Genomic DNA, 23,270 nt, shown 5'->3' with positions numbered 1-23,270 from the left:
AGAAGACACCAATTTCTATAAAATTTGTATATGCTAATTTATATGTATAGATGCAAACTTAGAAATCACGACTATAATTTAAGTAGAAATATAATATGTCTCACTATAATAGGGAAGAGTGTGACCAGATGACCTGTGTCCCTGCTTAGTCTGCTGTCCAGGTGGTAACTGTTGATGGGAAACATCAAGGCTCCTTTTTTCTTGTGTTGCTGTTTTTTTAAGCTACACTTGGATGGGAAAGAACATTATTGTCTAAACAAGAAGAGACCAGACACGGAAATTCTTGACACACAGATAAAACTAAATCCAGTGCTACTGACTGACTAAACTATACAATGACATTATCCTCACATAGTCCTTAAAATTGCTTGCTCTACCGGCTTCTTTGAGTGGGAAGTGATCTCAGTTCTTATTGGCACTGTCAGTCTATAAATGTGAACTGATTTTCTACTCTAACCTCAAATGAAAATGTATAGAGGATTTTTACTATATAGATGGCCCAGCACTACTCTGCATCCATGGAAAATAATTGCCAATAGTGACTTTCAGTAGAAATTGGAAGTTCAGATTGTATCACTCTAATTTTTCTTATCCCTAAGACTGATGATTAGAGCAGTCACACACAGATGAGAAAAAGTGCACACACAGAATCCTTGAATTTCTGGTTTCAGTAAAATAGGCCTTCAAGGGTAAAAAGATTGCTGGGCAGAAGGAAGAGCTGTCCATAGAAATCAGTGGAGGAATCCACAGTTTTATTATAGCTGTGCTTCGGTACCAGTGTGTCTGTCCCAAAACAGAAAGGTACCAGCAAAGGGATGAGTTCATGCTCATTTGAACTCAGGTCCATTTAAGTAGACTGACTTTGTAACCTGAGTATGGTGGATTGTTGCCTGGAAATCCAAAACAACCTCAGCCCCGCCTCTGACCTGCAATATTGGCAATTGACTACATTGCAGGACTGACCAGCTGAGGAACGTCATAAGCTACTCTCCGCACAGCCACCCAAACTGCAACAGATAGACTGCATTGCAGGGCTGTTCTTTGTTACTGTCTCAGCCCAATCCCCAATTTGCAACATGGGGGATAACACCACCGGACACTGCAGGAGTGTGGTAAACTGCTCTCATCTTCAGCTCAGCTCCCAGCCTGCTATATGTGTATAAAACCTCTGGACAACACTGCAGAAGCTAAATTCTCAGTTTCAGACTGACCCCCAACATGCAGTAGAGGTATAATACTATTGGACTTCCCGATAGGGTTGTTGTAAGCCACTCAGCCTTAGCTGGATTCCCATCTTGCAGTATTAACAGTGGAATACATTGCAGGGAGGTTATGGGCCACTATCTTCCACACTTGCAATATGGGGAGAATGGACTATATTTGCATTGGACCTGATGTTGGCACGCAGGACTAGTTTGTTTGTTTTTAATGGTTAAAAATAAAAATAAAAATCCATACGAGGAAACAAGACCCGAGAGAAATGGGGGGGGGGATTCCTATTTCTTTTCCTTTATTCAGGGGTGGACCGGCTGGGGCCCATTCATAGGTGCTATAAACTCATAAGAACATGAGAAGAGCCCTAAGGCTGGATCAGCCCAAGGTCCATCTAGTCCAGCATTCTGTTCACAGTGGCCAACCAGCTGTTGACCAGGAACCCACAAGCAGGACATGAGCGCAACATCACCCTCCCGCCCATGTTCCCCAGCACTTGGTGTATATAGGCTCACTGCCTCCAGTCCTGGAGGTAGCACACAGCCATCAGGACTAGTAGCCATTTATTTATTTATTTATTTTTATTTATTTATTACATTTATATCCCACCTTTTTTCCTCCAAGGAACTCAAGGTGGCGTACATAATCCTCCTCCTCCTCCATTTTATCCTCACAACAACAACCCTGTGAGGTAGGTTGGGCTGAGAGTATGTGACTGGCCCAAAGTCACCCAGTGAGCTTCCATGGCCGAGTGGGGACTAGAACCCGGATCTCCCGACTCCCAGTCCAGCACTCTAGCCACTACACCATGCTGGCTCTCATTGATAGCCTTTTCCTCCAGGAATTTGTCCAACCCGCTTTTAAAGCCATCCAAATTGGTGGCCATCACTATATCCTGTGGTAGGGGCTGGTGGCTACAATTTCAGTGGGGCTGTGATCCATTCTGGGTTTCAATCAGAACCAGCCAGAACTCTACAGATGCTATGCAAGATGCTGGACCTATTTAGGGATAGTGTCCAGCACCTTGGATTGCTCCTTTAAAGTCCTGGCTGGTTCTGACTGAACCCCCACAATGGATGCACAGCCCCACCGAAATCAGAACCAATGACCTAGGGAGGTGGTGGGCTATCCCACACTGGAGGCATTCAAAACGAGGCCGGACAGGGATGCTTTGAACTGGATTCCTGCACTGAGCAGGGGGTTGGACTGGATGGTCTTTTAGGCCCCTTCCATTCTACGATTCTATAAGCTTCCAGCCTCCATGATACAGGGATAGTTTAAAAAAAAAAAAGGCTTCTTAATGCGAACCAGGAAATGAGCTATCCGTTGCATGGAATGCTTCTCTCATTATTAGTATCTCTGTCGGCATGCACTGAGCTGCGCGCAGGCGCCCTGCTCGTCAACGAAGCCGCGCCTTGCCGTGGGCGGGGCGAGCTCGCTCTCAGGCAGGACGCCAGGTTCTTTTCCTTCGGGGAATGGCCCGGTAGTCCGTACGTAGCGCCTGCGCAGAAGCGGCTCGGGAAGCGCTCGCCCATTGTGAGGCAACGGGCCGCGAGCGCGCCTGCGCCGGCCTGAGACGCGTTCGCGATGGCGGCCGCGGGCGGCCCTGAGGCGGCGGCGGCGGCGGGGTCTGAGGGGGCGGCCGGAGCCGGGGCGGCGGCGGCGTCCCCGGCGGCCGCGGCGGCCCCCGTGGTGGTGCAGCGGGAGCCCGTGTACAACTGGCAGGCCACGAAGCGGTCGCTGCGGGAGCGCTTCGCCTTCCTCTTCGCCAACGAGCTGCTTAGCGACGTGCGCTTCGTGGTGGGCAAAGGCGGGCCTCGAGCCGGCGGAGGAGCGCCCGGGCCCGGCCAGCAGCGCATCCCCGCGCACCGCTTCGTGTTGGCCGCCGGCAGCGCCGTCTTCGACGCCATGTTCAACGGCGGCATGGCCACCACCTCGGCCGAGATCGAGCTGCCCGACGTGGAGCCCGCCGCCTTCCTGGCTCTCCTCAGGTCCGTCGCGGGGAGGAAGAGGGGGGCGGCCCGAGCGGGGGGAGGCAGCGTGCTTCCTTCCCTCAGGCGCGGGACGAGCCCGCTGGCGGCGGTGAGCCATCACGCTCTTGTCGTGAGGAACGTCGCGCCCTTCCCCGCTGTCCCCGACCTGCCGCCCTCCGGGTACGGTGGAAGACAGCTCCCGTCATCCGCATTGGCCGTGACCCCAAGCGCGTCTGGAGGGCACCAGGTTGGGGACGGCCGCGTCCCCTAATTAATAATGCACACCAAGTAAGCGTCCACGTTGAGCACAAGCCACGGCCTGGAGAAGAGTGTGCCCGTCGAGCCTGTGGTGGGAATTTCGGATCGGTTTATATAATCGAGTTGCTGAGTGATGTCAGATCTCTGGGAAAGCTGACATAACGTTGTTAACACGCACGCACACAAAAGAAAAGATCGTAATTAATATAGTGCTTAGTGGAAACGTTGGATTTGGCCTCTCCAGCATGTGTGGAAAGTGGCTTATGACAACACAGTGACAATAACCGAATGCAATTCCAGATAATACCTGCGGTGATAGCATCATACAATGCAGCATTATCATAATACAATACCACTCAGAAAGTTGCAGAGGGAGAAATCTGGAACACTTGATGGAAAGGGAGGTTTTATAGCCCAAACCAAAAGCATAGAGTAGAGGTGGAGAACAATATATGGGGGTGGGCATGCTGACCAACCTCTTTGCCCTTGCTAATTTTAGCCCTTCTCTATGCTGGGAGAGGCGTGGAGTTCCATGCCCCGCTCAGCATGGACTTGGGCGGTTCAGGAATAACTGGGGATGATTCCTTCAGGTGGTGGGGCTTACCCCCTGGAGGAACCCATGGCTCTGTTGGCCGGGAGTTCTGCTCCCCTGGCATAGAGGAACAATTCCAAAAGTGAGATTGTGGTGCAGTGGACTGCAGTGATTTAATTCAGGAGAAGGAAACTTGTGGCCCTCCAGATGATTTGGCCACCCACTCCCATCAGACCTAGCCAGCAGAGCCAGTGATGAGGATTGCAAGTCAAAATCTCTGGAGGGCCACAAGCCTGCTGTAATTGAATGGCTTTTTGCACACTACTCGTTTCTTTTATAGGGCAAGGGAAATCATGCTCTAGTGTGTTAATGGAATGTAGCCTTAAACTCTGGTGCAAATCATTGTGGGCAAAATTCTTAAATGTTAATTGATTTATACTTGTCTAAGCAGACATCTTTAATATAAAGTATAAATCATAAATGGAACAATAAGTGTGTGGTGTAACTGCATTTGTCAGGGAATTGTGATGGGGTGCAGGCTTGCACTTGAGCGTGCGCAAGGTGGCAATCCTGGTATTGCTTCTTCCAGTTACTGTGTGGAAAACCATGATCCATTTAAAATCTGTTGTGTGCACCTCTGGGCACACTTCTGGGCACACCTCTGGGCACACCTGGATGGCTCTGTTGATAAAGTCTCTTTCCCTGCTGGGGAGACTTCAGTAGAGACTTTGGTGTCAAGCAGCTGGCAGTGCTTGTTGTCCACCACCTTGGCGTCTGCCACATGCAAGGATGGAATTGCAGTCTTGAGATCTTCTTTGTAAGGCAGAGGGAATTGTCTAGATGCAATGCCTGAACCTTCATTCAAACCAGTTACTGCAGAGTAGAGTGGTTTGTTAGGTGTTTTGAACAGACCATGGATTTGGGTGTGGGAGATGCTGCTTTAGTGTGTACAATCTGGGGAATGTAGCCTTAGAGCCTGAGTTGTTTTTTTTTAAAATACTTTTTATTCTATTTTTTATCTTTATAAATGAAATAAACAGTACCAACAACCTAATCATTATCTACAGTTTCCCAACAATACAGTATTCTTAGGAGGACACAGCAATAAGGAAAAAGAAAAAAAAAAACAAGGAAGAAGAAAGCAAGAAAAACATTAAAAAATATTAAAAAATATTTAAAAGTTAAAAGGATTAAATTTAAACTCCATTACACACAAACTTCAAATACCATTCTATGTAAAAGTTATACCTATAATATTATGAATATTACAGTTCAGTGCAGCATAGATAATCAACCTTACATTTTAATATATCATCAGTCTTTTAACAAGGGAGCAGGCCTACAGTTCCAATAACCATATATTAGTTATCAGTTAACATATATCAATTAACATATAATAGTAGAGCTTAACAATTTAACCAGCCAAAAATATTACTAACCAAAGTCTCATAATAATGATAGTAATAATAATAATAAAAATAAAAAGGAGGGAAATTAGAAAGGATAAGTAATAATAATAACAAATCACTAATAAATTTTATACTGTTATATAATAATAAAGCTTAAAATCAACCAGCCAGAAACATTACTAATCCTGGTATCATAATACTGATAATAATTAAATAAGAAAAAAATAATTATTTAAATAATTTAATAATTAAAAAGAAAACAATTATACAGGATAAAAAAGGGGGAAACAACAATCACTAATGTATTTTGTACTATCTATATTTTAAATAGTATTTCCAAATATATAAATGAGTGTGCACATTTCTGTATACCCTCAGACAGTAGATTTAAGTACAGTATATCATATCCATTTTAAAGAGAAAGGATTTAAAAAAGAAAAGAAAAAAATGAGAGAGAAAAGACAGATATATGTCAGCAATTACCTCTGGCCTAGCCTGGATTTTACAGACTAAACATAGCCAATTGACAAAACATGTTTATAAATTCCAGTTCATGGGGCTGGAACAGAAGTCTCATGCGTTTTTCTGAGTAGCCACGCCTCCGCCATTTTGTGATTTAGAAACTTCTTCATCTGACCTTCAGAAAAAATGCAAAATGTAGCAGGATATTTTAAATGATATTGTAAGTTCATTTGTTTTGCTAGGTTTTTCGCCTTGTTAAATTCCCTTCTTTTATCACCAACTTCTTTGGTGTAATCTGGAAATAACATAACTATCTTGTTGTGATCCCCCAAAAAGATGTCCGACCCCTCTTACCAAGCGCAGGATATAATTTTTTGTGGAGATTCTTGCAAATTGGACTATAATCGTATAACCAGTCCCTTTGGCATTTGGCACACGGAATGCCTGCTCAATATCAAGTAAATAATCAGATGTCACAGGGAGTATCTCATGCAGAAACTTATCTACAAAAGTAGACAAATTTACATCAATAGGTAGATCTTTGATACCAATAATACATACATTTGCCCTGCGTGTGAAAGCCTCAAGTTGGGAGATTCTGACAAATAGATTGTTGTAAAAAGCTTGTGATGTAATCTCCTGCACTGCCACCCGATGTTTGAGATAGCGTCCCTCGGAGCCTCTGCAGAATGCTGCAAGGGTGACATGGCTCCGAACCGTGCGGTGAAAATTCTTGAAGTCAAAATACTTGAATTTGAATTCTTAACTGGGCTGTAGTAAAGGCCCACTGAACCAGACTTCTAGGAATGTAGCATTTCTTGTTTCGTTTTTGCACCTGAAGGCAGTGCTTGACCTTTCAGGCTAGAAAAGCTGCCAACTTCTTGCAGATATTCAGGCTTGCCTGTAATTTGGGGTAAGCTGGCTTTGCACTTGCCGAGAACCAGCTGTTGCATTGCAGAACAAAAGGTACTAGGATCTTGAGACTTGAAGCCCATTGCTGTTCATGTTTACTTGTAAATGAATTTAGCAGGGTTTACTTTCAACTAGGAAGTGTCTATAAGATTGCAGCCTTGATTGCCATCAAGCATAGCAGACAATGTTTCAGCTGGGCATGCTTCTTCTACAAAGTTTTCTGAAATGGCAGCTGCCCACTAAATCTGCTAGTTGGTTGTTGACTTGAATGGGAGGGGAACCTATATGCAAGAGGGTCTGGATATTGGATAGGCCAGGGAAGAATAGGCTGGTTGGTTTAGGAAATGAGATAGGAAGCCATATTGAACACAGTGGGACTTAATTCCAAGTAAACATGCATATAGAGTTGCTGTTAGGGTTTCTGCCCTAAAAACTAACACTGTGCAATTGTAAAATACTGTGACTTGCCTTGAGATCTTGGAATACGGTGTGATCTAAATATACATATTCTACAATATCATTATTTATAAAAAGTTACCAATAGATTTCCTACAGCTTGATCTCATTGGACATAATAGAATAATTTAGCCTAATTATAGTCTTGGGATTTGTTTTGCCTTCAGGCTTTCTGAACTAGATTGTACGTAACTGTTATGTTTCTGTATTTAAATTGAGTGTCTTACTGTTAACACTGTTATTCATTGCCACTTTAAGCCAAAGTACTCTATTTTACTATTCTGTTAACTTGAATAAGAGTAAATTGGCTTCAATCCAATGGCTCAAGTTTGTAATTTGGGCTTGGATCAGCCTCTGTTTTCTTCTCAGTTTTTATTAATTTTCCAATTATTGTATAATATCTATGGTACATCAAACTTCCACCCCAAAAAGAGAGTTACAAGTGTTGAGGCATTTGGGAATATTTGTTATTTCCAATATTTTTCTGTGTGAACACAGTTGTTTGCACAAGTAGTTCTATCTCTGTTTTAAATATTCACTGAAGTATTAAGTTTGGAATGTCAGTCTTAAAAGGTGATCTTTCTATCTACCTAATCTTCCTTTCATGCTTTTAAGAATTTGGTAATGTCCCCTCATGACAGGTCTATGTGCATGTTTTTGAAATGATGGCAGAATAGTGATGCTGATATTTGAATAGGGACTCTTCTGTTTTGGGATAGTAACTGCATAGCAATTTTTCAGCAAGTGAGCAGCTTCCAACTTTAACTGTTTCAAACATCTTTAATAAGTACAGCAAGAAATTCTGTTTTAAACTATCTGAAAGTATACATTAATCACAGTAGTACACTTGGCTTAGATTGTTGTGCATTCCTGTTTAATAGGGATGAGACCTACAACAGAATGTTGCAGTGTGCCCCATGATGTCAGATAGCCCAGAAGAGAATCCTTGTAGTACTGTTCATACTGGGGCGGGGTGTGTGTGTGTTGAGTTTCAAGAGCAGGGAGGGAATAATAAAGGGCACCTTACGTACTCCCCACCCCCTTCAGCCTTCCTATGCAGTGCTATATAGCGCTAAAGGGCTGCCACTCTCAAACATGAGTTTTGTATAGCTATGTAGCAGGGGGCAAGATGCACAAATGTCATTTTCTTTTAATTCATAAATGTACATACTTCTGCATACCTAGGACATTTCCCAAGTATGTAGATGCCACTAACCTATTTTTGGGTGGTCCTGTTTCGCTTCCAAACTGATAAGTACTCAACCACCTGAGTCTGCTATTAGAGGGAATGGTATTAATGAGTACACATCAGATAGCCCTCTTAACTTTAATCTTCTTTCACTTCTAGGTTTTTGTATTCAGATGAAGTTCAGATTGGTCCTGAAACAGTTATGACCACTCTCTATACAGCGAAGAAGTATGCTGTCCCAGCCCTAGAAGCTCATTGTGTAGAATTTCTTACTAAGCACCTTCGGGCAGATAATGCTTTTATGCTGCTTACTCAGGTAACTATCTTATTGCTGACTTGCTGTAGATAAAGATGTGTATTTAATGAGCTAATTAGAGATACCACATAACTGCCTAATTGTGTGGATCTGGACAGTGTGCATAAATTGATATATCTCACAGCAGTTCTTGTTGATGCATGTGTGAATGATACCAGAATATGACAGTTAAAATTCAAATTAAAACAACTTCTTGTTTGTCTACAGAAGACATTAAACTTGGGCTATTAAATGTTTTGGGCGCAGATTAAAAAAAACCTCTGTGTTGGTGGGCTCCTAATAGGATTAGGTTGCCCTGAGGAATTTATGTATGTGGCTGAATTCAGATGAGTTGGAGGATCCAGTACAAGCCATGGGCTTGAGAGTTCTCTGCTCCCCTCGCATGTGTGGCTTCATCAGTTTACTACTTCTTTGGCTCAAATCATACTTTGCAGTTGCATCTAAACTAGCAGGTTTGAGCAAGACCACCAAAGCAGGATTAATCAACTGCATTGTAGGTGGAAAATTTGTTCAGTATCAAGGGATGCTTTGGAAATATAGCATGAGGCGGTCAGCAACTGTTAATTTGCATATTTCCCATAATGGGGAAAGTGGTGATCAAATTGCCTTCTACTCCCAGATGCATCTGCAGGGAAGTTGTGGATGTAAATCTTTGGTATTATCAACCTCTAATGTTTAAAACTCAAATTCAGCTATCCCTGAACATATTAGCAGTTTATAACTTTAAACCAATCGTAGAGACTGATGCTTCTCCGATAATTACCTGAAAATAAGATTGCAACCCTATGCACAGTAAGTTCCATTAGACTGGTGGGACTTACTTCTGAGGAAGCATGCATAGGATCCTGTTATAAATCTCAGAGCTTGTGTATATATACTTCTAACAGCAGTTAAGAGACTGTAAGCAGGGCATAGGATTGTTTGTTCCCTTCTTGGAAGGGGATTCTCCTCTTCTGCCTTAACTGGGGCTAAGTATTCTCATTAGTAGCAACATTAACCACAGATAAGGCTACTCAGGGCAATGGTTTACCAAGGGTATGAAACCAGCGCGTAACTCAAGATTCAAATCTTAGTTAAATGGGAACCTTGATTAGCTCTGGTTAGTGTTGCAGACAACACAGCTAAGGCTGGGAAGGATTGGCAGGGAAGCATTCATTTTTTGTATACAGAACACCTTGATATTAAAAGGCAGTAACATGAACTTGGGGTTGCTTGAGTAAAAATAAATTCCATTGTGGAAATCATTTCTATTCACTATCAGGCCTGTCCTACAATACTGAGTTGGCATAATAACTCTAAGCAAATCTCTTTGGATAGGCTCGTTTATTTGATGAACCGCAGCTCGCTAGTCTCTGTCTTGACACAATAGACAAAAGTACTATGGATGCAATAAGTGCAGAAGGCTTCACAGATATTGATATAGGTAAGTAGCCCCCTTAATATTAAGGTTCTGTTTGATGGACTAGACAAGGGGTGGGAAACATTGGAAGTGAGCTAGCTCTTTGTGTGTGTATGCGTGTACTCTCTGGGCAACAAATTCCACAAATGGGGTGACACAACTGAAAAGGCCTGGAAGCATCCTCAGATGCCAAGTTCACTCATTATATGGCTTCCTCAGAAGATCCTGTGGTAGTGGTTGGGGGACCTCTGACCCTCCAAATGTTGCTGGACTATTGCTCCCATCATCCCTGACCATTTGCCATGCTGGCTGGGACTGATTAAAGTCAGAATCCAACTTCTGGAGGGCCACAGGCTCCCCTACCCCTGGACTAGGCTGACTAATGGTATTTCTTTTGGTTGCCCTTCTCGCTTGTATTTTCATGAAGGCCCACATTTTTTGTATATCAGTCCCATCAATAACAGATCTGCCAAGAGTCAGCCTTTTAAATTGGCAAGTTAGCCTGATTAACCATTTTAGGAAAGACTAGGTATTAATAGGGTTTGCAGCCTGATCTACTGTGTATTTTACTCAGAAGCAATTCCCACTGAATTTCTATTCAGTGAACTCCCAAGGAAGTATGCATAGGATTGCAGTGATAGACTTTGTTTGCATGTCACAGCAGGCAAATTGTGGGCTATTTAACTCACTATTTGGGGTGGCGGGGGGAGACACACCACCTGCAAATAACCTCTAATCCGAGGTTGTTGATGTGATGTGTGAACCCGGACCACTGGATTGTTAAAGGGCTAAACAACCCAGCGGTTAACCCATGGTTTGTTATTGGGTTAACTGCTGGGTTGTTCAGCCCCTAAACAACCCAGCGGTCCAGGTTCACATGTCATGCTGACAACCTCAGATGGCACCAATTGAAGGTTGTTTATAGAAACCGGAAGCAGCTCACAGGCAGTGTGCATCCCCATGAATCATGGGTTAAATAGCCCATGATTTGCCAGTGTGACATGCAAACTGGCCCATAGTTAGGGATGGTGGAGAATTCCGCCACGGACTCCAGTGAGACCGGATTCTTTAGAATCCAGCCACCCGGAGTCCGTGGCAGAACTAGGGATGGCAGAGAATTCCGCCGCGGATCTCGGGGAGGCCGAATGCCAGTGCATTCAGCCCCCCGAAATCTGTGGCGGAACGGCCTGCTGCCCCCCCGCAGATCCCCCCCGGGACGAGACTTACCTGGGGCGGATCTTCCCCTTATTTTCGCCGTCTTAGTCTATGTAAATGTAAATATTTACATAGACTAAGACGGCGAAAATAAGGGGAACGCAAATAGCATACTGGACGCTATTTGCATTCCCCCTTATTTTCGCTGTCTTAGTCTACGTAAATATTTACGTAGACTAAGAAGGGCCAAAATAAGGAATGCAAATGGCGGCGGCCGTAGCTGCCGCCATTTGCGTACGCGTGTTGTTGTTTTTTGTTTTTAAAGTCAGACGTGATAGGCTATGTAAAGATTTACGTAGCCTATGACGGCTGACTACAGGGATGCAAACGGCAGCGGCTATGGCCACCGCCATTTGCGTCCCTGCTAGCCAGCAGCCGGATGTCCGGCTGCTGGCGGAACCGGCTGGCGGCTCTGCGGGATCCCCGTGGAGAGGAGCCGGCCAGCCAGGATTCTGGGGGGGAGGCGCAGAGCGCCTCCCCCCCCCCGACGAGGATTCCGGGGGGAGAGACGGAGCGCCTCCCCCCCCCCCCCCCAGCGGAACCCGGCGCAGCCAGGTAAGGGCGATTTTGTACATCCCTAGGCAGAACACTTACCTCCACCTCCCTGCGGAATCCTCTTTGGCCAGATCCTCCGGCTCTGGATTGCCAAGAATACGGCCACCATGCCGTATCGCTGGCTGAAGGGGACTGACTGCGGATGCAGATGGCGTCCAGGACGCCATCTGCGGCCAGAAAGGTCTTAGTTTGAGGTAAATGCAGCTGTAAATGGCTGCATTTAGCTTAAACTAAGACCTTTATGGCCGCAAATGGCGTCCAGGATTCCATTTGCGACCCTGTTTTACGTGATAGGCTATGCAAATATTTGCATAGTCTATCACGTGAATGAAAAACAGGGATGCAAATGGCATCCTGGACGCCATTTGTGTCCCTGTTTTTTCACACAATAGGCTATGCAAATATTTGCGTAGCCTATCGTGTGAATGAAAAGCAGAGACACAAATGGCATCCAGGATGCCATTTGCGGCCGTAAAGGTCTTAGTTTAAGCTAAATGCAGCCATTTACAGCTGCATTTACCTCAAAATAAGGCCTTTACAGCCGCAAATGGTGTCCCAGATGCTGTTTGCATCCGCAGTCAGTCCCCTTCAGCCAGCGATACGGCTTGGTAGCTGTATCGCTGGCGCTTTGGAGCTGGCCAGTGGCTTTGTGGAATCACCGTGGAGCAGAGCCAGCTGAAGAGGATTCCAGGGGGAGGATCAGATTGCCTCCCCCCTGCAGGTGGATTCCCCACGGACCGGCAGGTAGGGAATCCGCCCATCCCTACCATAGTGTCAAACTTATTTAGTGAGTTTAGGGTAATTACTGTAGTATTTAAAGCAAGTTTTAAGTAGTTACTAAAAATGGCAGTTTTTATTCATTGTAGTGGTTTTGTTTTACTGTTAGAAGGTGGTTCATATGCTGCCATCATGGAAGGAAGGAAGGTCAAAACCAGTTCAGCTCGAATCTTTCCTCCCTGCTACAAGTTGAACATGCATGTCTGACAATCTTGTGTTAACTACACAGAAGTTTAAACCTTCTCCTAAATTTGCAAGTAATGTTATTCTTTTTCTTTAGACACATTGTGTGCCGTATTGGAAAGAGACACACTGAGCATTCGAGAGAGTAGACTTTTTGGAGCTGTTGTTCGCTGGGCTGAAGCAGAATGTCAAAGGCAGCAGTTACCAGTCACATCTGTAAATAAACAAAAAGTACTTGGCAAAGCCCTCTCCTTAATCCGTTTTCCACTGATGACGATTGAAGAGTTTGCAGCAGGTAACTTTATGGCTTGCTTCATTGTTGTAAAAAGTGAAAGCTTACATTCATCTTTGGAGATGGTGGCAAAAGCGTGTTTTAAGGATCCAGCCCTATGCAGTTTTTACTAGCAGGTAAGTAACTTATCTGTGTTTAGCAATGTGTTCATTGGTGGAGTTTAAAAAGCAAGGAAAAAATGCAGCACATTTTGATTCCTACTAAAAGAATTTGTCTTTCTATAAGTTCCGTGGTGCTCTTGCAGCCTGATCCTGCACATGTTTCTTTGGAAGTAAAGCTTGTTGATTTTAGTCAGTCCTTCTTCCCGGTAGGTGTGCATAAATTGCAGCCTTATTGTTTTTGTTAAATAAAATAATGCTTGTTCGGTCTGCTTCAAAATGTGCTCTCTTACTGTAGCATATTTATCCATTGCAGATAAGATTGCAGCTGCCAATAATGAGAAGTATTCCCAGTGGTCTTACAGATATTTATCTTCAATAAATTGCATCATATTTGTAGTGAAAGACAAAATTTGTGCCTCATTAATTGACTGTTTTAGAAAACAGGAAGGCTTTCTTGCTGTATGATTGCTAACAATAAATGTGAGTGATGCATCCTGCAGTAGCTATTGAGATCAAGTCAAAAAGTTTGAAGTAGTCTAAGCCATTATCCAAGTTATTTAATACAATAAGGCTGCAATCCTATACTCACCTGAGAGTAAGTCCCATTGAACTCAGTGGGGCTTATTTCTGTGTAGACATGTGTAATGTTGCACTGTAAAAAAATTTGTCATGCATAGGTTAAACACTGGACAAGTAATAAAATAAATGTGTTGACCTAATGTGCAGCATTACTTTCACTTGGGATATTTGCCAGTGTTTCGGAAATAATGGTATTTCTGTTGAAACCTGTTGTTATTTTATAAAATGCTCATTTCATTATACATGTATTTAGTTTTGTGTGTTGTAGTGTCTCACTTTACATTTTGTATTTCATATTTAACTTGATTTATTCTGGTTGAAAACCATATATAAAACAATGACAAATCTGAGCCAATTGAATTTATTTGATAGTTCACACTGTTAAAATGGTACTTACTGTGTGCATGTGTGTGGAAAACTGCAAACCATTTAAACTAGAATAATTTAATTTTTCATCCTGTTTAATCTGATTGCCAGTGGCAAGATTGGCAACATACACACATTTATGGATCATGCATTATGGAAAATGGATAATCACTGATGATAAAATCTCAATTGCTAAACAGCTATTAACACAGATAGCGCTCAAATCTAACCCATGTGTTGTGCATGAAGTTATTTAGCAAACCTTTTGACCTGGTTTGCATGTCACAACTGCTATGGGTTGTCTCAACCATGGGACAGTCATGACCATGCAGGAACAAGTATACTGCCTTCTGACCGTTTGCTTGCGCTCAAGAGTTTTAACTCAACAACAAACCATGGGTTAAAATTCTGGGTCGTTTCTCCCTCATCAACCCAGAGGTCTGATTTGGACATCACAGCAAATAACCCAGGAACAGGGTGTTCCTGGGTTGTTTTGCAAAGAAGAAGTGGGCAAGCGGTTGGGAGCCAGCACTCTCGCTCACTTCTGCGCAGTCATGCCTACCCATGGTTTAAACAACCCATGGTTAGTCGTTACATGCAAACTGGGCCTCTGTGGATATTTCCATCTAACTGGGGAGGTAACTCTAACCTGTTTTTATCTCAGTGCGTATATTCCTTTCGATCTGAAAGAGCATTATAGCTTATGTTAACAGATAGCCAGCATGTTCCACAGACCACTTCTGCTGGAGTATTTGGATTTATACCCACTTAATACCACTGAGTTTTTTTTCTTGTTAGCTTTCTCTTGAAGTTTGTAGATTTTTCCCTTTTACAGCCCGGATTAGTTAATCCAAGTTGAACTGCAATCAAGCAGTGGGATAAATGTATATTCCTGTAAATTAATAGTTGCTTCAAGAACATTTCTCAGTTGGCTTTCTAGTGTAGAATACGTTCAGCTCAGTTGCACTGCCTTTTTTTCCAGGTCCTGCTCAGTCTGGAATTTTGTCAGATCGGGAAGTAGTAAATCTCTTTCTGCATTTTACAGTCAACCCTAAACCTAGAGTTGACTATATCGACCGACCAAGATGCTGTCTTAGAGGAAAGGAATGCAGCATAAATAGATTCCAGCAAGTGGAGAGTCGCTGGGGTTACAGTGGAACAAGTGACCGGATCAGGTATTGGTCACCCATTTTCAGAGAAATCATGTGATTTGCCTATCACAGTTGGGAGAAACCTTCCAAAGTATCATTGCCCAGCTAGCAGCTTAGGGGCTAGCCCTGAAAGCTTGCTTGTTGATTGAGTGGTTTTATTTCAAAAATGTCTAACCTGCCCTTCGTCCTGATGGATTCCAGGATGGTGTACAGTAAAAATATAATGTAATGTAATGAATAATACATCATCCTTTAGTAAAACTAAAAGGCAGTGAGACCACAATACTACTAGGCAGAACAGATAGAACAAAATGGTGTGAGTATCCACACTGAGTAAGCATGGAGCCTTTCATTTAGCAAATTGCCCTCCTAGTACCCTCCCATCCATGATGCACTGAAGGAGAAAGCATACGAATGCTTGTTCTGCATTGGCCAGTGGTCCTTCGGTTTTTCATGCAGGGCAGGAGAACTCACCTAGGGAATTATATGGCATCAAATTTGTACTTGATTGCTACACCTTGGACTATGGAATGAAGGGCGTCTCTTGTGACTCCGAATCAGGAGGACGTTGAAGAGAAAGGTGCTCTGTTCATCCCATAGAAAACACTGTAATTGGATCTAAGCACTTCTTCATAAGTTTGGGATTAAATTCATAAAGACTGTTTGCATGTAACCCTGTTGGCCCAAGGCCTATTCCATATATTGTGTTTTGACAGTTGCAGTTCTAAATGTCGATACTAGTTCAGGATATGTTTCCTTGATAGAGGCTGGGATCTGAAGAGTTACTTTAGACGCAGCCTTTATTTTTGATTTTGAACCACCCCACCCCCGCATACCATATCACAAACTGCTTTTGAAAGTACCCTTAGTTTCAAAAGCAGTTTTCCATGTAGTTTGAGTGGCTGCTCTTCAGCAAACAAGTTCAGAGCCTTCCTTAGGGGTATGGGACTCTTTGAATCCTGGCCTGGGTGTTTTATAAAAAATGTAACGATTGCATCCTCCATAGAGGACTGCTTGTAACTTACTCTAGTGTTTGGCGAAGTATGGCCTAGATGCTGTTGCACCATAAAACTCCTCCTCTACCTACACTGCTGTGCACACATTTAAAGCATTTATACAAAAGATTATGGGGAATAGTTAAATAATACATGTAAAGAATAATATTTGAAGCAGTCTTGGTTGTCTAGCTTCTAACACTTACATGAGTTGTACAACTTACACACAATACCAAACAGAATATTAAAAAATCCACAATTACATTGTTAGTTCCCTCCACCAGCCTCTTAAAGCTATTAAACTACTAGGAGCAGCTTCTGATTCGGTTCAAATGCAGCAGTCCACATTGCCCTCTGAACACATGATGAAATAAAATACTTTAACTAGTGGTTAGAAATGGCCTAGCAAGCTTTTCTGGGAGGGAATTTAAAATGGGGTGGAGGAGCATGGCTGAGAGGGTCCTGTTCCTTGTCCCTGCCTATCAGACAAAGAGGAGTCAGAGCTCAGCCTCTTCTGGAGATCTTGGGGTTTGGCAAAGCTGGTAAGAGAGAAGATACTCCCTTAAATAAATGTGGTTTCATTTGACATCATTTTAAGCATTTGGAGAAACTGGCATCTGTACATTTCTAAACCCATTCCTGTGGAAAATCAGTCCTTGTAAAAAAATATAAATACACAGATAGATAGTTTAGGAATTCAAGAATTTCAATTTTTCAGAAATCATAAATTGGTAAATAATTTACCTTTTTCTCTTTACATTTCGTATACACTGACTTTTATTCTTCCCTTTTTCTTTTTTTAAAGATTCACAGTCAATAGAAGAATTTCAATTGTGGGATTTGGATTGTATGGATCTATTCATGGGCCCACTGATTACCAAGTTAATATACAGGTAACATAGTTCTCTAAGTGTCTAATGAGTGAGGCAGTTTTCTTAGATGTCAAAATATTTATCATTCACCAATTCAACTGAATTGGCCACGGATGTTCTACTCAATATATAGTCTTACATCAGTTTGGGATGTCAGATCAATAGGATGATGGGACAGAGCTTCATTTGTGGTGGCCCTGTAGAACAGGCTTTCCACACACACTTGCCAGTCCCTGATGCCTATAACAGTTAGAGCAGTTTCTGGAACCCTGCACATCTCCCCACCCCAATATTGGTACTCAAAAGGTGGCTACTGTAATATTTCTGAAGTGTTTGAATTGGAAAAAAGTACCTAGGCCATGGAAACTGAATTGGGTGTTTGAAATACTTTGGGGGCACAGTCCCATCAGGATGGCGTTATACCTCCAAACTCAGAGGCTTACAGCCATCCATTGTTGACCAGAAGGAGTGGCAGAGGCAATCTTTGCCTCCCCGCTCCTCCCACTCTGTATTTTATCTGGACAGGCTTTTTCGCCCATCTAGCTGGAGCACGTTGGAGGGGGAGGGAAGGAGGGGGAGAGGCCTTGGGGATACAGCATAATCCGGCTTCTGCAGTCCCCTCCCCGCCCACCACTTTATCCTCTCTCTCTCTCTCTCTCTCTCTCTCTCTCTCTATCTCTCAGTGTTCAATTTGGACTTCTTCACAGACGAGTAGTAAATTAGAAATATATTGCATTGCAGCAATTAAAAGGTCTTCTGTCTTGAAAGGTGGCCAAGAAATATTTTAGACAGAGACAGATAGATAGAAGGAAATTAACACACTTTTAATTTGAATTTTGGTGGAAATAATGTGCTGCAACTGCTTCAGTTCCATAATAGCCTATGTTCAATTTTAATTCACTTGAGACATCTTGGATAGATATTTAAGGTTATCTTCGCTCCAAATCGTGAGTTACAAAATATCAGATTTTCCCAGCAAATCATTCTGCACTCCAAATTTGTTTAAATGTCTGCATCCAGTCTCTATACTTTCTCTTGAATCCTGCCTGGGCTGCTGTGGCTGTGAGGGGTGGGGCGGTGGCGGGGCCATGCCTCAGAAGGTCAGTGTGTCAGAATCCAACTACTGGAGGGTCACAGGTTCCCCCACCCTTTAGTATTAAAATCTATGTTTGTAATTCAAATTGGTCACTTCAGTTCACTAAAAAAAGTGTACAAAATGATGTGTAGAGAATTTGAAACATAATTAAAAAACCAACAGCTAGAAACAGAGTGCCACCACTGAAAAGGCCCTCTCTCTAGTTCCCATCTGCCTAACCTGTGATGGTGGTACACCTGAAGAAGAGGTTCTGAAATTAGTTTTAAGCACAGCTTTAAGTGTTATCATTTCCACTACATTAATTGGGATTCAGAGGTTATTGACCAAATTGAGAAAGTTTTTCACAAAAGAGCACCTATTAATACATTATACAAAAACAAAAGTGGTTGTGTTTGGGAAGGAAAAAAAAACCCATACATGGAAATCTGATAATAAGCCCACTGATCAGCAGTGTAATTTTAAATATTTGGATCTTGAGTTTAACTCTCAGCTTTTATGGAAACCTCATTTGAAGGCAGTTAAATTGAAATCTTCCCACTCTATACGGTCCCCGATGCATTTTCTTAAATTTCAAGGAGGGAGTTTGGTCATGCTGGCAGTTGAGATATTTCTGAAGAAGGTACTTCCCCAACTGTTATATGGTGCAGACATATGGGGGTATACTAATGTTTCCATCTTAGAGGTAGTGCAAAATTCCTTTATGAGATTCCTGCTAGCTGTCCCTCAAGGCATACCCGTTCCCTTTCTAAGGGCAGAAACAGGAATCCTCTCCCTAGAAACATGTGCTCATCTTGTGCTTGTTCTATACTGGCTGAAGCGGACTTGTATGATTCCCGCGTGCCAAAAAAATGTTTCTTGGAACAACTGCAAATTCCAATGCAAAGTTCTTGGGTAAACTCTGTAAGACATATCCTACATACTTATGGAATTAGCACTGAAGTTTTACCTGCCTATTCTTCCAAGAGAGTTAAACAGTTGTTCAAAGAAAGAATCCATCTATATTCTCAGCGGTAGGATTTATATAGCATCACCCAAATGTCAGGCTCAATTTGGTATCCATTATATAAAATGACATTTGGTCTGGAGCAATACTTTACAACACTTACTGTGGCTCCTTTAAGAAAATCATTCACAGCTTTAAGATTCCAGTACATGCCCTCTGCTTATCTGGAGGGGAGGTTTGACAATACCCCACCTCATTTATGATTCTGCATCTGTGAGTCTGGCCAAGTTGAGGATATTGAACACTATTTACTTCGCTGCCATTTGTTTGAGTCCCCAAGATATACATTTCTCCACCATATCCTTTGTTTTCTGTCAAATAGACCTCCCTTGGGTCAGGTTTGTATATTGCTTGCAGGCAACAATGTATATGTTACCACCCAGGTTGCAAAATTTGCCCTGGCTGCCAGGCATCATACTGTACTTTCTTATAAATCTAGGGGGAAGGACTTTGCGGCTGTTACTTTGGAGGGGAAGAGGGACTTGAACAGTGATAAAAATCAGGTTGTGGTCCTCTCAATAAAATGTTTGGGAAATGGTTTCTTAAAATAACAAATTCCTTTCTGTGCTTTGTATCTTGCTACAGATAATAGAATATGAGAAAAATCAGACACTAGGACAAAATGATACTGGATTTAGCTGTGATGGAACCGCCAGTACCTTCAGAGTTATGTTCAAAGAACCTATAGAGATTCTGCCAACTGTGTGTTACACTGCTTGTGCAACCCTAAAAGTAAGACACTTTTATTTTGTGAAGACTCTAAATATAAGCAATGAGAACTGGGTCTTGTATACTCTATGTAAATGCACTCTACATGGGGGTACCCTTGAAGGGTGTCCAGAAGCTAAAATTGGCGCAAAATACGGTGGTTAGGCTGCTAACTGGTATACAGTATCAAGACCATGTTACACCTGTATTGAAAGACATGCACTGGTTGCCAGTGGCTTTCGAAGCTCTATTCAAGGTGTTTGGTTTTTAACCTTTAAAGCTCTAAATGGTTTAGGACCTGGCAATCTAAAGGACTACCTGTGTCATTATGAACCTGCCTGGGTAGTAAGATCTACAGGAGAGACACTTTTAAGAGCACCATTACCCAACGAGGGCCCTTTGTCCAGCGCATGTGAAAGGGCTTTTTTCTGTGTTGCTCCAAAACTGGAATCTGCTCCTTCAAGAACTGTGATTGGCCTTCAGTCTCTTGGCTTTTAGATAGGGTGTGAAGATGCTTTTTTAATTTAGCCTTTTAAATTACATGATTTTAAAAGGTTCTTATGTTCTTATTTGTATTCTATCAGTGTTTTATTGTTTTTAATTGCTGTGTACTGCCTTGGTGGCTTTCTACTAAGTAAGGCAGTATATAAATGTTAATAATAAATAGATATATACTTATAGAATCCAGCAACTGCATTCTTAAAACCAAGATCTGTGTGCCATAGCATATATTTCCTGCTATTTTAATTTTTTGCTGTGAACGTACCATAGCCTAGAGAGCATTCCATGTTTAGTGCTTACCACATAAAGTATTGTTGAGGGGTAAAAATAACTAATTCTTGTTGTTTATATTTAGGGTCCTGATTCTCATTATGGCACCAAGGGACTGAAGAAAGTAATCCATGAATCTCCCACTTCAAGCAAAACCTGCTTTTTCTTTTTTAGTTCACCAGGTAACAACAATGGCACATCGATAGAAGATGGACAAATACCAGAAATAATATTTTATACGTAACTTCAGATATTGGAGATGAAGCAAAAAATTGGATTGATTTTGCTAAGAAAGGACAGATGTGAGAAGTGGAATACTGTGAAGCTTTGTAAATATATAATTTCAGATGTGTTATGAAACTGAAGTATTGTACTTGGAAGGTACTAAAAACTAATCACTACTTCCAGTGGCAGTATGCAGCCAAATCATTCTTGAACTAAAATATTCTTACATGTACATAAGTATTTAACTTTATCACTTTAAATGTGCTACTCATAACCTGGAAGCAGGAGCAGAGTATTTGTATTCCCGCGCCCCCATCCCGGAATATACTTGTTGCAGATGGTGATATCATCTGTGTACAGTATGGCTGTGTTCCTGTACAGTACAACACATTAAACTGAGCTTGCATTCTTCTAAACTAAAAAAGAAATGATGAAGAAAAGCAGAATTAAAGTTGATACAAATTGCATCTTCGATTATACTCAATACAGTGTACATAAACGTAATCAGTTTTGTTGTGTACTGGAAAAATGTTATTCAGAAGTCAGTTGTATGAAGCTATTCTTAAAATATAAAGTGAAGAGTGGAAGAAACCTTGTCTAGTTCTGGATACTTTAGTTAAAGAAATCTTGAATACTTTATATTTACACGGACACAGTTCATACATATTCAAGTGCACTATAGCAAGGTAAGTATATGGGAACATTCACTAGCCAAGATTACTGTTTATAGCAGCCTAACCATAGGGTTGTGATTATTATGGAAACGATTTCAAAGAGCCCAAGAAGACTTAGTTTTTTGTACGGCAAACTATGTTGTGAGCTGGTGTAACATAGTGGCTGAAACTGCAATTCTGTATATGTCTACTCAGACATAAGCCCCCAGTGAGTCTTACTCCAAGGTAAATGTTATTGGATTGCAACCCAAGAGGCTGAGCTACATATTGGGATGGCCCTTGCTCAAATCTTACCTCATTGTTAAACCTCCTATGTGGCCTTGCAGTCTTAAAACTTTAAACCACTGATGGCAGTAATAATATTGAGCTGTCTACCTTACAAGGTCATTGTAAGGAACTCAACCAGATAACTTATGTGGAGTGCTTTGAAGATGTTAAAGTGCTGTATAAATACATTTTGAAATAGAGAAGTTTCAAAAGCAAACTTTGATACAACCTGGGGGTGGGGGATGTTTGACTCAAGGTGTAGCAACTACGCTAGATGAAATGGAAAGCCCTTCCATGATGGTATGAAAGCTCTTTCAGTTCTGACCATTCTGTAGAAGAATTTTAGATTTAGAATGCCCTTAATACCAACTTTAGTATTGCAATGCTGGAATTCTGATTCTAAACATTTTTACTGAGGTAACTAACGGCCTGCAGTGGTGACCTGCAGCCAGTTGCTGATTTTCAGTGATGCAACAAATCTCCAATTGTGTGCAGCAGGTTTCTCAAAAAGGAAACTGATGATCCCATTTTGCTTTGTGCAGATAATAATTCAGAATTCAACCAGATTCAGAAGTACAAAAATACATTAACTCCAGAAACAATGAAGTCTCAGTTACTAGATGGAGATATTGTGCAAATGGTTGTTCCCAGTGTACCCGTGGGCTTGGCTTAAATAATACAGCAAAACCCATGTTGCTACAGTAAATATATTTGTGGGAAGGAAAATGTTTGCTAATGTTGAACTTTGTGTGTAGTACCCTAACCACCTGTTTTCAATGTCAGTTGGTAAGGTATGCAATTTCACAAGCTTGCATCCAATGCCATAGTATTTCTCTAAAGGGTTAGGCCTTGTACTCACTGAGGTGTTTGTGGCTCAATAGAACACCTTCTTTCCACGCAGACGGTCCCAAGTTCAATCCCCAGCATCTCCAGGTAGGGCTGGAAAAATTTCTGCCTGAAACCCTGGAGAGCTGCTGCCAGTCAGTGTCAACAGCACTGAGACAGATGGACCAATGCTCTGATCCAGTATAAGGCATCTTCCTATGCTTCTAAACCTGGGTCTGGACTGCACAACTTCAGAGTCACCTGTTTTGCCCTTAAAACTATAAAGAATGGTTGTAACCTAGCCTCTTCACTGACATGCTACTAAATCAGTAATATTCCGTTGTTTTATAAGCAGGGTGAACACTCTGGGTGAAATCCAGTGCAGGTTTCCCACTGATGAAACAGCTTCCATTGGTAAAACTGGGAAGGGTGATCCTCCCCCCCCCCCCCCCCATATCTGCTTGGATAGAGAGATTCTCTGGAGCAGATTTTGAGGG

At 42.2% G+C, this 23,270-nt stretch overlaps 1 protein-coding gene across 1 annotated transcript; it reads left to right on the top strand.

The window, feature by feature from the left end:
* Nucleotides 1-2,699: 2,699 nt before the first annotated feature.
* Nucleotides 2,700-21,598, top strand: BTBD1 (BTB domain containing 1). Its single transcript, XM_084817221.1, has 8 exons — nucleotides 2,700-3,203; nucleotides 8,563-8,719; nucleotides 10,037-10,142; nucleotides 12,946-13,143; nucleotides 15,169-15,361; nucleotides 17,138-17,225; nucleotides 19,889-20,035; nucleotides 20,868-21,598. Exons 1-8 carry the CDS (start codon nucleotides 2,800-2,802, stop codon nucleotides 21,024-21,026), a joined length of 1,452 nt encoding a protein of 483 aa, XP_084673347.1. The 5' UTR covers nucleotides 2,700-2,799; the 3' UTR covers nucleotides 21,027-21,598.
* Nucleotides 21,599-23,270: the final 1,672 nt, after the last annotated feature.

This window comes from Heloderma suspectum, chromosome 11 (assembly GCF_057233095.1).
Source record: "Heloderma suspectum isolate Gila_16-S chromosome 11, 16-S_ref, whole genome shotgun sequence".
Lineage (NCBI taxonomy): Eukaryota > Metazoa > Chordata > Lepidosauria > Squamata > Helodermatidae > Heloderma > Heloderma suspectum.
Note: the sequence above shows the minus strand (reverse complement) of the source record. Positions and strands in the feature narration are given on the sequence as shown.

What these genes read in the sequence shown, in the direction of transcription:
- BTBD1 (XM_084817221.1), top strand. Translation starts at nt 2,800, where the DNA reads ATGGCGGCCGCGGGCGGCCCTGAGGCGGCGGCGGCGGCGGGGTCTGAG. An exon ending in GGAACAAGTGACCGGATCAG is followed by an intron (nt 15,362 to 17,137) that starts GTATTGGTCACC and finishes CTTTTTTTAAAG; the next exon opens with ATTCACAGTCAATAGAAGAA. An exon ending in CTGCTTGTGCAACCCTAAAA is followed by an intron (nt 20,036 to 20,867) that starts GTAAGACACTTT and finishes GTTTATATTTAG; the next exon opens with GGTCCTGATTCTCATTATGG.